This window comes from Cryptotermes secundus, unplaced genomic scaffold (assembly GCF_002891405.2).
Source record: "Cryptotermes secundus unplaced genomic scaffold, Csec_1.0 scaffold1274, whole genome shotgun sequence".
In the NCBI taxonomy this organism is placed as follows: Eukaryota; Metazoa; Arthropoda; class Insecta; order Blattodea; family Kalotermitidae; genus Cryptotermes; species Cryptotermes secundus.
Window position 1 is genome coordinate 223,801 of NW_019718632.1, and position 16,014 is coordinate 239,814.

At 42.7% G+C, this 16,014-nt stretch overlaps 1 protein-coding gene across 4 annotated transcripts in view; it reads left to right on the top strand.

Moving 5' to 3' along the window:
• The window catches only part of LOC111863022 (sterol regulatory element-binding protein cleavage-activating protein), a 36,275-nt gene that overhangs the window by 19,165 nt on the left and 1,096 nt on the right, over positions 1 to 16,014 (top strand). For all 4 annotated transcript variants that reach the window (XM_023848982.2, XM_033751002.1, XM_033751003.1 and 1 more), the window contains 11 exons: positions 264 to 409; positions 662 to 1,919; positions 4,084 to 4,351; positions 5,446 to 5,702; positions 6,891 to 7,051; positions 8,709 to 9,645; positions 10,137 to 10,296; positions 10,774 to 10,958; positions 13,949 to 14,096; positions 15,339 to 15,484; positions 15,859 to 15,921. In XM_023848982.2, coding sequence (XP_023704750.1) covers positions 264 to 409; positions 662 to 1,919; positions 4,084 to 4,351; positions 5,446 to 5,702; positions 6,891 to 7,051; positions 8,709 to 9,645; positions 10,137 to 10,296; positions 10,774 to 10,958; positions 13,949 to 14,096; positions 15,339 to 15,484; positions 15,859 to 15,921 — 3,729 coding nt within the window. The remainder of the gene's footprint in view (positions 1 to 263; positions 410 to 661; positions 1,920 to 4,083; positions 4,352 to 5,445; positions 5,703 to 6,890; positions 7,052 to 8,708; positions 9,646 to 10,136; positions 10,297 to 10,773; positions 10,959 to 13,948; positions 14,097 to 15,338; positions 15,485 to 15,858; positions 15,922 to 16,014) is intronic.

Below are 16,014 nucleotides of genomic sequence, written 5' to 3' on the forward strand. Positions count from 1 at the left end.
CCTCATATCCTGCTTGCTGGCTCTTGTGAGGCTTATCCTTTGACCCTGAAGATGGAGGCAGTGGGTTCCTCCGAAAGTTGCCACAATACCTGCTTTGACAACCTCAAATCCCATTGTAGGAAAATACTGTTCCCTTGAAAGCAGCTGCCTCTCAAAAAAAAAAAAATTAAATTTCTTAATGCACCTAAGCTATTCCTAAGTGTATATAGTTTTGGATGGACTTGTATGTGCTCTGTATTTTTTTTTTTTTTGGTATGTTGTAGAACCTGCAGAAAGGGAAAATCAGCTTGGCCGAGATCTTGTTTGGCATGCACATGAAGGATACTGGGATTAAGCGCTACCCTTTGCGAACCCGACAACGAGTGCTTCAGTATGCCATCACACTTGTACTCCAGAAGCATGATCCCAGGTGAGCATAGCAGTGTCTGGTGTTCTCATGCAATCTAAGTGCTGCACTCATCATGTCCTCTATTCCTCACACTAAGAACACTTTTAAGTGAAGAGTAGCAGTTGTTATGCTGCTCAGTGTGTAATTTTCTCCGTTTCATCGATTGCTCTGTTCTTGCTTCAGAATAATGATGCATGACGTTTCAGACCACACATATCGACATGTATTTTATTCTGATGAAAACTGAAGTCCTTGTTCACCATCATCTAACAGGTTTGTGGATGGACTGAGGCAGAGGTTGGCTGCCCTGTATCCGCTGCACCAGCCCCACAACTCGCAGTGGCCGAGCAGTGGTGACGTCGCTTCCAATACAACAACCCTGCCCCCACAGGAAGTACTACACATCTACTTTCCCGGCCAGTTCAACCTACGAGAGTTCGTGCCACTGACTGTCACTTACTTCATTCTGTTCCTCTACATGTACTTCTCTGTGCGTAAGATCGAGCTCGTCAGGTCTAAAGTAGGTATGGCGTTCAGTGCAGTGGTAACAGTGCTGGCATCCCTTTCCATGTCCGTCGGCCTCTGTTTCTTCTTTGGCTTGACTCTCACTTTGACAGGAAAGGAGATCTTTCCATACTTGGTTGTGATTGTTGGACTGGAGAATATTCTAGTCCTAACCAAGTCTGTGGTGTCAACAGCTACGCACCTGGACGTGAAGATCCGAGTAGCCCAAGGCTTGAGTCGTGAAGGATGGAGCATAACCAAGAACCTCCTGATTGAAGTCACCATTCTCACAGTGGGATTGTTTACATTTGTACCAGCCATTCAGGAATTCTGCATCTTTGCTGTCGTTGGACTCTTGTCAGATTACTTCCTTCAGATGTTATTCTTCTCCACTGTCCTTGCCATTGATATCAGACGAATGGAACTGTCATCAGAATCACAGCATCACCGAATTCCATATGGGCCATTGCAGGTTGCTGCATCTAGCCGGACTCCATTACGCCAGTTCCATTCTTCTGTTGCAGCTAGTGTTGCAGGACTTGACAAAACACGGGCGTGTGGCATCATGAGGTCAGTGTCTCACCCTGGACTGAATGGATTGAGCTTGTCAAGCTATCCTACAGATGTTGTTGCACCACTAAATTCACCTCCTGCTGTTGCAAAAGTTCCAAAGCGTCTGCGATTGGTTCACTTTTGGGCCAGTACAAGGATATTTCAACGAGCATTCATGGTGTGCATGATTGTATGGATAACAGTGATCATGTACAGTTCAGGTGTGTTAGAACATGTGTTGCAGTTGACGACAGACGAGGGCATTTCAGAGAGGGATGAACTGATTGGCTCTGTGCAAGGTGAACACCAAGAAACTGTGAGGCAGTACCATGATATACATACCAGAGCTCACCCACCACTGGACAGTGAGGATCTGAAGACGCTGCACTCAGTGACAACTGAGGAAAGCAGGGCAGTCAGTCCTACTTTGGATGTGGAACTAAGAAAGCCCAGAGGAGGTGCTGACGGTCCTGAGGTAAGCTTCATATGTATACTGAAGTAGCTCTCTGTCTTTGGAGGGTGCGGTTTCTGAGTCTCTTCCCCATTCCCATCAAAGTGGCTTATTCATTGGAGCACAGTTCTTCCTGAGAGGCCCATAGTTGCTCGTTTTTGTAAAAGAAAATCTAAGGCTTCAGTGTAATAATTATCGTGTGATATTACTGCTGTCAATTTCATACAAAATTTTATCCAATGCTCTGCTCTCACGGTTAAGTCCATACATAGATGAAATTATTAGGGATCATCAGTGTGGGTTTCTACGTAGCGGATCAACTACAAATCAGATCTTTTGCATTCTTCAGATATTGGAGAAAAAATGGGAGTGCAATGAGGCAGTACATCAGCTATTCATAGACTTCAAGAAAGCCTATGATTGAGTTAGGAGGGAAGTACTGTACAATATTTTGATAGAGTTTGGGGTACCCATGAAACTAGTTAGGCTGGTAAAAATGTGTTTAAACAAAACGTGTGGTATAGTCCATGTAGGTGAACATTTGTCTGATAATTTTCCTGTCCATAATGGTCTAAAATGGGTAAGTAAGTAAGTAAGTAAGTAAAGCTATCCCTGTAACAGGCCTTGAAGGCCCATAGGGTTGTGAGATGTTGAGGTTCCCACATTATCTAGACAATCGGCGTAAAGATGGCGGTAAGGTTGTCAGCCTTATGCGCTGGCCACGCTTTACTCCCCAGGAAAATTATTTAATTAATTCCTGGTACTCATTTCTGTTAGAGGCTGAGTTGACTCCAGGGACATAGTGCCGCTGGAAGGATTAGGTCAATTGATAAAATCCAATGACCTCATCGGGACTTGAACTCGCAACCTTCCGGCTTGTAGTATAGTGCCTCAACCAACTATGCTTTAGAATATGCCATTAGGAAGGTCGAAGAAAACAGATGGGACTGAAATTAAATGGGACATATCAGCTGTTGGTCTATTCCGATGATGTCAATCTACTGGGTGATAATGTAGTTACCATAAAGAGAAACACACAAACTTTAATTGACGCCAGTAAGGAGGTTGGTCTAGAAGTAAACACAGAGAAAACTAAGTATATGTTGCTGTCTCATCACCAGAGTGCAGTACAAAATCGTGACATAAAGATAGGAAACAGATGTTTTGAAAATGTTGCACAGTTCGGATATTTGGGAAAGACTATAACAAATGAAAACCTGATTCAGGAGGAAATTAAGAAGAGATTGATTTTGGGCAGTGCTTGCTACCACTCAGTCCAGAACCTTTTGTCTTCTCATCTGCTGTCTAAAAACATAAATATTAGAATATGGAATATTATAATTTTATCTGTGGTTCTGCATGGGTGTGGAACTTGGTCTCTAACACTTGAAGGAGGAACATAGACTGAGGGTGTTTAAGGGCGGTGTTGAGGAGATTATTTGCATTGAAGAGAGGTGAAGTGACAGGAGTTTTGAGAAAAAGTGCATAGTGAGGAGCTTCACAACTTGTACTCTTCTCCAAGTATAATTAGAATGATCTAGCCAAGGAGGATGAGATTGGTAGGGCATGTGGCACGAATGGGGGAGATGAGGAATGCATATGGGATATTGGTGGGAAAGCCGGAAGGAAGGAGACCACTGGGAAGACCAAGACATAGGTGGGTGGATATTAAAATGGATCATAGAGGGATGAGATGGTATGGATTTGAATGATCAGGCTCAGGACAAGGACCAGTGGAGGGTTCGTATGAACACAGAAATGAACCTTCAGGTTCCATAAAATGCTGGGAAGTTATTGAATTTCTGCACAATTGGCAGCTTCTCACGAAGGGCTCAGCTCCATGAGTGAGTGAGTGAAAGCTTGATGGAACCCAAAGGTTTGTTACCATGTTCACATAAGTCCACCATGAGGCTGTGTCCTTCTGTCAGATGTTCTCATCATTCCCAATCTGTATTATTCCCTTTCAGTGAAAGACCAAGTTCTACACTCATATTAAATGACAGAATAAATTATAGTTTCACTTGAGCTATTTACATTCTGAATAGCAATATAATGCTGAAGACATCCAGATGTTGTTTGTGTGGCATTTTGTCATCTTACCTGCCCCTTGTGCAGTCAGCCATCCACTTGAGGCACTAGATGGCATTGGTTCTGAGCATAGTGTGGACTTGTTCTGAATGTGTTTCAGGTCACGGAGGGGAGCGATGCCATAGCAAAATTGAAACACATGGGCTATGACCCATGGAAGAGGCTGTCTCACTACCACTGGCCTGCCATCCTGTCTCTGTACAACATCTCGCTGTCGGGCCATTACATAAGCATTCTCCCCCCCATTCGCCTGTCCCACGCCGTGTCTTCAGCACGGGCCCATGCTTTGCGCAACCCCGATGAGAAGGCTGCACAACACTTCCAGTGGCAGACCCTTGCTGCTGCACTTGACCCTCTGGACTTTTCTGGTATGGACAGCAGCCCGCTTACGTTACATTACATTACTGTATTTTCATGTCAGCAGTTGCATTCTGCCTGACAAGTTTATGCAAGTGACAATTTTTTCAAAATGCCAAAGCCTGCACAGATCATGTCATTACACTTGGCTTTCCCAAAGTCTGTTGACTTTATAAGGGGAGAGATGCTTACAGAATCATGTTCACATGTTGCTCGTCCTGCTAGTAACTTTAAACACGGTTCATAGATTGGTATAAATGTCTTGATGCAGGAATCCCATTTAATTTTGTGTAGTCAGTAATACCAAAGTAGTGGATGACCACCCAAATTTCTTGTGTGATATATATTGGTTCAATAGCATTCTGCCTTGTGCAGATAGAAGAATTTTTATAAAGGACAAACATCTCTCAGTTCTGTGACACTCATTGAAGAGGCTGTCATTCTAAATGGCTCTTGGCAGAACAGGTTGTGAATTGCACTGTAGATTGAATTGGCATAGGATAGATTCTATTTGCAAACTTTTGTGATGGCAGTGATTGCTTTCTTTGCTGCTACTATGCTGACTAGCTCAGTGTCATTCCATACTCATGGACAAAGACAGGTGTGGCAATTGCTGGTATGTCAGCTCAAGACCCCTCAGATCTCTTGCAGAATTGCCTTCCTGCCCTCTGCTTTAACAAACATAATTTTTTTTTGGTTTTGAATTGTGTCAGACCTCTCTGCCAGACTGTGGGACTCACCTGAGTAGAGAGGAGGCAAAATTTCAGTAACAATTAGTCACAAAATCATCTTTAAATCAAATGTCACAGTTGAGTGGTTAACACTGCATTTTATTTGATAGTTCCTAGGTTGAAATCTCAGCTAGGGAGGTGCTGTCATGACAGGTGATTTGTTGTTTTCCTCAGAGTCTTCAGACCAGCACTTGACCACTTGAGCTATTGGCAGCATCATTAAATAAATAAAAAACAAATGAGTTTAGGTCTGTGGAGAGTTGACAAGAAGGTGGACCTCTCTGAAATGTAGTCATGAGTGTATACTTTGATTTGTTGCTCTTGTTCCCTGCATTTTGGAAGAATTTATTGACATTGTTAATCGCTGTTGACAGACGGTGGTGAGAGTGGGAAGGGCCCTGTAGTGGGCATTAAATCTATGGGTGGTAGTGTCACCAACAGTGAGGTTCCATTTGTGCCCTCATCACCAATGGAACTGTTCCTGACAGCAGTGCTGTGTGTGGTCAGCATTGTTGTAGTGGCGTACACCATGGTGATGTTGTATCGGTGTGTCTGCTCCCGTAATTATGCAGAGTGGCGTGCCAGTTGGGCAGGTGATGGCGAGGGTGTTACTGCAGATGGCACCACACAGGTGAGATACGTATAGTACTGTTCATGTGTTGCTGGGACACTGGTGGACAAGGTTCGATACAACAGTTATACTCAAGACTTGCATTCAGTAGGCATTTCTTTTGAATCTTTTCTCAGACACTCAATCTCTACTACAGGCAAATGCCAGGATATTACCTCAATCAGGACATGACTCTTTTCTCCCTAATCCTCTCTGCTTCTTTGAGGGCCATGCGGTAGTGTAGTTGGTTGTTGCACTATGCTACAAGCCGGAAGGTCACGGGTTCAAGTCCCGATGATGTCGTTGGATTTTTCAATTGACCTAATCCTTCCAGCCGCACTGTGGCCCTGGGGTCGACTCAGCCTCTAACAGAAATGAGTACCAGGAATATTCTTGAAATATTCTTGGGGTTAAAGGGCGGCCGGCGTGTAAGGCGGACTACCTTACCGCCATCTATGAGCCGATTGTCTAGATAATGTGGGAACCTCAACAACCCTATTAGCCTTGACAGCCTATTACAGGAGTACCTCTACTGACTTCACTTCTTTATTTGCCAGTCATCACACCATTCACCACTATACAATGTCAGATACTAATAATGTCATAAATTAAACAACAGAAAAGTGACAGCCATGTAGTGGTAAGTGCATAGAAGCATTTTAGAGGAGCATATTGCCTCCATCTTGAGCCCCCTGTGAAGGCAGAGGTAGTTTGTTCCTCTGAAATGTTAGTATGCATTTACCAAACTGCATGGTATCATAACTAGATGATAGAGCTTGTCTGCTGTTGTACAGAGTGATTCAGTTAAAACTATAGTCTTCTAACTTAAGCATCATGGTGGACGTGGTGCATGTGTCTCGACGCATGGTCGGTAGGATTGAGGCATGTATTCAGAAGAATTGGGGACATTTCCAGTATGTTTTATGAATGCTCATTTATGTTTTGAGTTCGGTGAAATATGCAGTGTTTCTTATCTGGTACAGTTAAATGGATCACTTAATAGGCACTAAGGGCCCATTAATGAAGGCCTGCCATTGAACTTTCTCTGAAGCCATTGAAGTCGAGTTTACAACTTCAGAACCTGCTTTGTAATATTTATTTTAACATAATCATCCAAACTGTTCTCTTTGTGTTTTCATCATTCCAGAAACTTATAAGCATTTCTCGTTTTCTGTTTCTCAATTATTCACCTTCATTGTGTGGTGTCAGGTTGTGATGGAGGCTGTGCCCCTTGTCCTTGATGGCCATCCCCAAGAAGTGGAGTGCCTGGCAACAGATGGCTGCGTGGTAGTGAGCTCCTGTCTTGGAGGACAGCTGCGTGTTTGGGACTCAGTCTCGGGAGAAGCACTTGCTGTTGTGAACAGGAGACAGTGAGTGACATGTTTTTAATGAAAATGACCTTGACATTTCTGTAATATACGGTATATGTTGTACGTATGGGTAATACTTTGAGTTATGTCTTGTTTGACTGATCTGGCCTCACTGTGGCCTTGGAAGTAGTGCAGAAGGGTGGGTGCAACACTGCCTATTATTGGATGGGGCAGAGGGCATCTGCTGCTGGCTCTTAGTTGTAGTCAGGACCAGGTGTCTTGATCCTCAGATATACAAAATTATTTTGCGTTTAGATAATGGTCTTCTCAGGTGTGATGCCATGTAGTCTAGTGCAGTAAATTCTCAGTTATCTGGTGCCCAGCCATCAGGAATTCTCATGCATCCAGTGAGAAATTCAAAGAAAATTTGCTGCTTTTATAGATTTACTTCAAAGACAAAGTTGCAGTGCATGTATGCTCACCTGCTATTTAGTAGTTCTCCCAGCTGCCACTAGCAATGCCACTAGAGTTGTACTGATGTGTGATTACAGTAGACGTTAGTTGAGTCTGTGATTATGTTTCATTATATCTAAAACCCTTGATCCATCAGTTTGCTGTGTCACCTGAAAAAGACACCTGTACAAAAATTAAGTTGAAAATATATTGCTTTGACTTGTAAACTGAAGTGGGAATATTAAATGACAAGAAAAAGGTGACAGTTTGGTTTTGGAAGTCTTCCACATGCAGCTAACAGCATCATGTCATGGCATATCGAGTTTACTGTAGATAGTTGCCAGTGCATGTGAAGAACCAGCTGTGTTCATCTTGAGGGTAGAAGAAGGCTCATGTCGCTCTTTTCCTACCCTGAAGATGGAGGAAGCAGGTTTCTCTGAAGTACTGGTAACCGTATACCAGAATGCATATTGTCACAGCCCAGAACAATCCAGGATTAATTTGACAGAGTAGAATTGCTATACCTGATGCCACAGAGAGATTTGTGATTCATTGACTAATGTATCATGCCATATAATGCATGAAGTCAGTTTTCTGTCCTTGGTGACATTCTGGAGCCAGTTTGCTCTCTATACTGACAACATACTGCAGTCAGGGTGGCAGTAGCTCATTGTTGTTACTCTCAGCTCCAGTATCTGTACCAAGAACATTTTTTGGCTTATAATTTGGACAATGAGAACTCTTTCATGACCCAAGAGTGCAATGTACAAAGAAAAAGCCCTAATGAAAGAGTACGGAGATAGGTTTACTTTATCAATAATTTCGGGAGCACGCGGTAGTGTAGTTGGTTGAGGGGCTATGCTACAAGCCGGAAGGCCGCAGCTTCAAGTCCCGATGAGGCCATTGGATTTTCTTTTCAGTAGACCTAATGCTTCCAGCCGCACTATGGCCCTGGGCTCAGCTCAGCCTCTAACAGAAATGACTACCAGGAATGAATTAAATAATTTTCCTGGGGAGTAAAGGGCGGCCGGCGCGTAGGGCTGACAACCTTACCGCCGTCTGTGAGCCGATTGTCTAGATAATGTGGGACCCTCAACATCTCACAACCCTATGTGCCTTCACTCCCTGTTACAGGGATAGCTTTACTTTACTTTTTATCAATAATTTCATGTGGCTGGTCGTGTAGAAACTGTGCCCACCAGGAGTGGAAAGATGCGACTAAAAAGCCTTGTGATTTTGACTCGTGAATGAATCCTGTTTTCAGTTACTTCTTAGCGAAGCAGGGAGATTCAGATGTTTCTGATCCTGGAGAAGTGCTCCTGTCTGGATGTGAGTCAGGTTCTCCTCCTTCCTGTTGGGAGAAGATGGGTATGGTGGATAATTGCAACTCATCCCCTCCTTTGCTTCATCACACATGTTCTCGGCGTAGGACTCTTGCAGACCTCCGTCCGACCATCAACATGAACTTCACTGGAAACAGACCCACTGACTATGATGCATCAAACCCGTACAGACATGTTCATAGGAGTGGGTGTGATTTCACCGTGAGCTGTGAGGATTTGCATGATGTGCTCACACACCCCATGGACTCTGACTCAGATGAGGATGGAATCTGGAATGTTACAACACTGAAACAGTCTAAGCCAAATAAACCCACACCTCACCTGCAATATACTGTGCCCTTGCCAACAAAACAGTTTTCAGAAGATCTGGTTTCTAAGAGTTGCCTTTGCCAATGTCAGGGCCTTGTTGACAAATGTGGAATAACTCAGCAACGGAGGTTTAGCGGCCATGTGGAGCATTGTGATGGGGGTACTCTGGGCTCAAAGTGCAGTGACAGTGTTGTGTTGTGTTATAGTTCTCATCATGAGGACACTTGTCCCAGGAGGTGGAAAGAGACTGAATTCTGTGACATTGCTTGTGGTGGGAATAGCATTAGTTTGACCACTGGCCACTCTTTGCCAGTAAATACAGACAGCCCATCTCGGGCCATTGACGTGGACAGAAGACAGTGTCATGCATTTTGCCATAAATCCCCACCCAAAGAAGCAGTAGAGATCTGTGGGGAGAGGGGCCCAACTGTTGACATTGTGCAACAGAGACCTCCGATTTGGTGTCTTGACTGTCACGAGAATCTCATAGCAGTAGGCTGTGCTAATGGCAGGCTGGAATTCTGGGAGGGAACCACTGCAACATTTAAGGTAATGGATCAAAGTTTACTGTACTTAATACTTTTTCATGGATTGGGCTGAAGTTCAGTATTCTTGCTGCAGTGTTTGTTTAAACCAGTATGTCTTCTTTGGAGCCCTATAATTATGGGATAGTAGCCTGCTGGCTTCTGTAGACACTGATTTCATTGTTTACCTTCATATTCTTGCAATATCTGCTGGTTTGTATCTGCTGATTGTGATTTCAGGATGCCACTAAAAGGCTGAAATGCAGTGGGAGAAGGGAGTTAATTCTGGTAGTTTTTAGCTTATAATAATATTGATTTGTCATTGTGTTCAGCTCTGTACAGTTCAGCAGAATTGCCTGAACAGCAGCAAATTCCTAGATTTATACCACCATATTTGTACCATTGCAGTATGTCTTCTCCGAAATTAAGATACATGAATTAAATTTTAATTTGAAAAATGTTCCCAAATTTCAAGACCTTTGAAGCCCAGAGGATGAGTTTCATGCATTGTTGCAGTGCCTATTTCAAGATGGGAGTGGGGTTGGAGTAACAGCCGTGAAGATAATTGGTAACCGGGTGGTGGCTGCAAAGCTCAGTGGTTCAGTTGATTTTCTAGAGCTGAAGAGCTACAGTCATGGCCGTCAGATGGACTGGGGATTCACCGCATACCGGAGAAGTGAGTTACATAAAGAGTGTGCTTGGAACAGGGGTGCAGGCAATTTGCTTATTGCAAGTCTTATTTCCAAATTTTCTTAAACTGTGTATTAGTCATTAGCCTGCTATGACCTCATTTATGACTCTATCCATCTCTTCTTCCCTCATCCTACATCTCTATTGGCAAATCGTGACTGCTTTAAGAATGTGAGTTCCATCCTTTCTTTATAAATGTTCCTTTCGTTTCTCTCTCTTTTCATTTATTTTTTGAGTTGTTTAGGTCGGATAGCAAAATAATATCTGACTGGATTGTTGCTCCTGCAATGTAATAAACTTTGCTTTTATGTATGAAGTAAATATACATCACTGCCAGTGAGTTATTCAGCATAGCAAAGACTTCATTGGGGAAATTTGTACGCAGTGGAGTATACATGACTTTTGATAGCATAAGGTTCAAAAACTGAAGTAGTCAGTACCAATCTGTTTGGTCGAGTTTCAGCTCATGTGAGGAGTGGAAGCACAGGATCAATTGTAGACTGGGACAGCATAATGTCCTGCAAGAGTAATGATGAAGATCTGCGCTGCATTCGACTGAATACAACCAGGGCCCACCAGCAGCCAATCACAGTGCTGGATTCAGAAGGAGGCCGAGTCCTCACTGGCAGCAAAGATCACACACTTAAGGTTGGTCATACATTTCATTGTTAATAGAACTTCATAAGAGATTTGAAGTTCTCGTAATGATGAATGTTAGTATTATTCTCTTCTAAACCGGTGGCAACATTTTGGAGAAACATGTTGCATTTATCTTCAGGGTTGAAGAAGGCGACACTGAAGATCAGTGCAGTAGGTGCCTCCAAAGTACTGACACCCGTCTACCACACTGTACAGTGTCACATCCCTGAAGACATTTTTTATTTCATTTCTCATGCATGTATCTTTTGGAATATTGTGAAGTGAGACTGCTGACTGTTACCAGTAGACCCGCTTTCAAGATGCTGCCGTTCATACAAAAATTCGGTTTACTTATATGAGCATCAAGGATATGAAAAAGAAAGAGGACTTCTGGTTGCTGAGTCACCATATGTCAGGGTCTTGCTGCATTGCATGCTTCATGTGAAATACTTGTAGGAGTGGGGTGAGACTGAGTCCCTTGGTACAGCAGCCTCAGGTGGGCACCTTGTACCAGTCCCTGATGACAGACAGTTGACTGTGGAGTGTTTGATACCAGTGTACTACTGACAGCATAATAAACCTGAGAGAACAGACTGGGAAGAACGTGTGCAGAGGGGGACAGATACTTCTGACAAGTTGTGTTTACCTATTGCCAAAGGCATGGAAGGCAATAAGTGTGAACAATCAGTATTCTGTATATGATATTTCATGATCCAGAAGATGTTCTTCCTAACATAAGGTGCTATCAGAAAGTTCCTGGGTTGTTATTGTTGTAACTGCCTTGGTGAAAGAAGAGGAGAGGCCAAGGTCACACTTTGGCAAGCCTATTGCATCAGTCTGCCATGTTACACCATGCTGTGATAATGCATTGCTTTTACATTAGTGCTTTTTGGGCTTCCTGTTTTGTTTTGTGTGCTATGGATGGCAAAATAGAGCAACGTGTCTCCATCAAGTTTTGCATGAAGCTCAGTAAATCTGCTACTGAAACCCATGAAATGCTTCATGAGGCTTTTGGAGAGCATTCTTTAAGCTAGACAGTGGTTTTTGAATGGCATTCACGTTTCAGGGTTGGTTGAGTGTCGGTTGAAGATGATGAACGTTCAGGGTGATCATGCACCAACAAAACAATAGAAAATGTTGAAAAAGTTTGAGAACTCATCCATGAAGACTGTCGCCGAGCAATCCATGAGCTGGCAGACACCATCAGGATCAGTTATGGAGTTTTCCAGGAGATCTTAACTTGAACACTCACCACATTGCAATGAAGTTTGTTCCCTGACTCTTGACAAATGATTAAAAGCAGCAGTGCATAAACGTGTGTCTTGAGCTACAAGAGAAGGCTAGCAAGGCCCCAATTTGTATCTCTAGGATCATAATGGTTGACAGAAGTTAGATTTACAGTTATGATCCAGAAGAAAAGCAACAGTCATCACAGTGGAAGAGCCCACAATCACCAAGAGCAAAAAGAGCTCGGCAGGTCGAGTGCAACAAACGTTATGCCCATTGTTTTTTCTTGATGTGAAGGGGATTGTTCACTGTGAATTTGTTCCTCCAAACACTACGGTCAACTCTGACTCATAATACTGTGATGTTTTGAGATGCTTGAGAGAAAATGGGCAGCGAAAAAGACTGGAACTTTGGCTCAACCACAACTGGCTTCTTCAGCATGACAATGCGCCCACCCACACGTCCCTGAAAGCCACAGAGTTTGTGACTAACAGTAGCATGGTTATTGTTCCCTATTCTCCCTACTCGCCAGACTTAGCCCCACTGTGGTTTCTCTTTGTTCCCAAATTGAAAATGAAACTGAGGAGACAACATTCTGAAACAGTGTCTGACATCCGAAGGGAACTGCAAGCAGTACTCAATAGCATTAAGGAAAATGAAATCCACTGTGCTTTTGAAGTGTGGAAAAAATGATGGGTTTGCTGTATATATTCCCTAGGAGACTATTTTGAAGGAGATGGCAGCCAAAATTGAGTAAGTTAAGCCAGCATCAGTTGGTATAGTTCGCTTGCGGACTAAAAGCCAGGGAGTTTAGTATTTTTAGTTTAGCATGTCTTTTTTTACCTAGTCTGGGAACTTCTCGATAGCGCCTTGTATGTGAGTCTCAACACCAAAGCAAATGACAGTATTGTAATGGTCTGCCTTGACAGATGAAACTATGAAGTGGCTGTGTCAAAAATATTAATTTCAGAGTGGGTAGCATCTGTTGCATATGAAGTTCTACTTTGAACAAGTCTCGTGGGAATGCCTGTGTATACTGTCTACTGTCATCATCAGTGTCAAATGCTAAACATATCATAAGTATTTCATGGTCATAATCGCATACATTAATAGATTTCAACTTTACTGTGCTTTCCTGCGAGGCCTGTGGAACAAAGCGTTGTGCTGAGGTGCATCTGGACCCTTCCTTTTCTAGCTGAGTGAGCCCAACCTCAAATGACAGAACCCTTGGCTTTGCTTCGCTCATGTCACTGTGCTTGTGTATCTGAACCAATTAGAAATATTATGACAAATACAGAAATGTGTCATGTGGGCGGGAAGACGCAGAAGAATGGATTTTGTTGACATGTTGATTCCTGTTAGTTTTACCAGTGATCACTGTTCTGATGCAGAAACAAGCAGTTGTGTGAAAAAAATCCTTAGGGTTGGAGACTAAGAAGCTTACATATAAATTGAGATCAACAGTTTTTTTCTCTGTATTTAGTCTTGAAAATTGTGAGAGTCTCACATGTATTTTAAATTGTTAAATTGCTTGTTTCTAGTACTCATTATTTTGTTTGCATCTGTCTTTATGTTAGTAATTTCGTGCTGTGTCTCTGAAATTAGGATCTGTAGGGTACAAACGTCTGAAACAAGAACCAGTCCTTACATAATGACTGCTGGAATCCTCATGATACTGCAGCATGATGGTTGCCTTCAAGGTTCTTGTTCTCAGCCCTGTGGATACACTGCTCTGCTCAGAGGGTGATTCTGTTGTGTGTTATGTGCCCTAGGTGTTCCGCTTGGAAGACCAGCTGCCACTGTACACCCTGCATGGTCACTGTGGCCCCATCACATGCCTCTTCATAGACCGCATTTCACCCATGATGTCGGGCAGCGGTAGTCAGGATGGGCTCCTCTGTGTGTGGGACCTTCTGACAGGTGCAGTCCTTAGATATAAGTGAAAATTGGGAATAACTACTTATCAGCTTGAGTGGCCATGTTTAATTTAAAAGAATTATATACAAACTTGAAAGTTAAAACTGCTTATATAAATTAAATTCTAAAGGGTTCTTAGTGTTTATATAAACATATAAAAATGACAATACACTGCATTCAGTACCTCCGATCTGTGGTTTCAACCTCTTTGTATCACACCAGTAACAGAAGATATCTGGTTTCTGAAATGTCGCTTATGTCAAATATATACTCCAAACAGTGTCTGTCTAACATTCATACAGTGACCCAGCCATGGTCACAAGCCTTTAGAAGATATTCAAGTCAGTCAGCATTGCTTTCTGATTGTGTATTTCAGCAGCTATGTGCAGATGTTTACATTCTTGAATTTGTCTCATCACTGCAGTCGTCTCTGAATATCCTATAACTTATAGTAACACTTCACTGTTTCATAAAGCCGGCTAGATCCTCTCCAATGCCAGCCAGCACTCGCATAGGAAAACTGACCTCACACTTCTTGCATTTGAGAAACCACAGTAGTTAGTATTTTGGTATTTAGTACATAAAACTAATGTAAACATCTGCTTTATCCAAAATTTCAAGTTTTCCCACTAATTGTTCTCTGGCGGCATTGACACAGTTTTGTAAATTGTGTACTAAAGTTCATGTTTCATCTGGTATCTCTAGTTGATTCTTCTGAAATGATGGGAAGCCTTCAAATATTCTGTACATAAAACACTTTCACAGACATTGCACTTGCCAGGTCTTTGACGGAAGTAACATGGAAGCTGGTGCATAGATCTCATGGCAAAAGCAGAGCAGCTTGTTTCGGTCTGTTGGATAACATTCATCACATCATTTCTGTAACTCCATGGTCACTGCCTGTTGGATAGCCCCATGCTCCACTTTGTTTCATCCCAACACAGGTTCACCTTGTGCTGTGTGCACTGCAAGGGCACTCTAACGAGCTTCCAAATGCCCCCAAAGATATTAACCTTGAAGATGACAGCTGCATTGTTTACTGAAGTATGGGAAAATGTTGATTCTGTGTGACATATTAATGAAAGCTGAAATCAGATTTAGTATCTTATTCATATTGTGACTGAAGACTGGTGTGATGTTTTCACATTCTTCTGTATTGATATTGAACTTACACACGAAACTGCAGAAACCCTAATCGAATGCTGGAATTCCACACTTGAGTAAAAGACTGATGCTTTGTTTTAGGGGCCTGTATGTACAGTCTGCAGGCTCACGATGGCAGCGTGACAGCCCTCACTTATTCTGCCAGCTACGTGATCAGTCTTGGCACAGATGAACGTCTCTGTGTGTGGGAACGGTTCCAGGGACATCTGCTGAACACAATACAAGTGGTTGGTACAGTTGCATTAAGGATCATATTTGTATTAGCATTCAGTTATGCAGTTATTCTATTTCCAGTTTAATGGCACATGTTGCAGTTTGATTCAGAAGTTTACAGCTGTCTGCTGTTCAGACGATGAGAAGTTCAGGCCATTTCCTTTTAATTTAACGTGTGATGAGTCAAGTGGCACTCTCACTCTCTACACATGGAGATCTCTGCTACAGAAAAATAGAAGTAAAGATCACCCTTGCTAATTATTATTGACTGTAGTAATTTTTGATCCGTACTGGACAGTTTGGTCATCGCATGATAGGAAACATCTTGATATTCACGAGAGTTCAGTGTTGGAGCTTACACATTGGCGCTGTCCTTTCTCTGTTTCAGTCACATACCTACTGCAGCAGTATGGTTATGTTCACTCACAACTTGCTCATAACCAGCAAACAGGTACGTATTTTATGACACAGTAGTAGCTACAAAGGTTGTGCAGTATCCAGTGTGATGTATTCACTGGATGTAAACCACTCTTTCTGTTTCTCT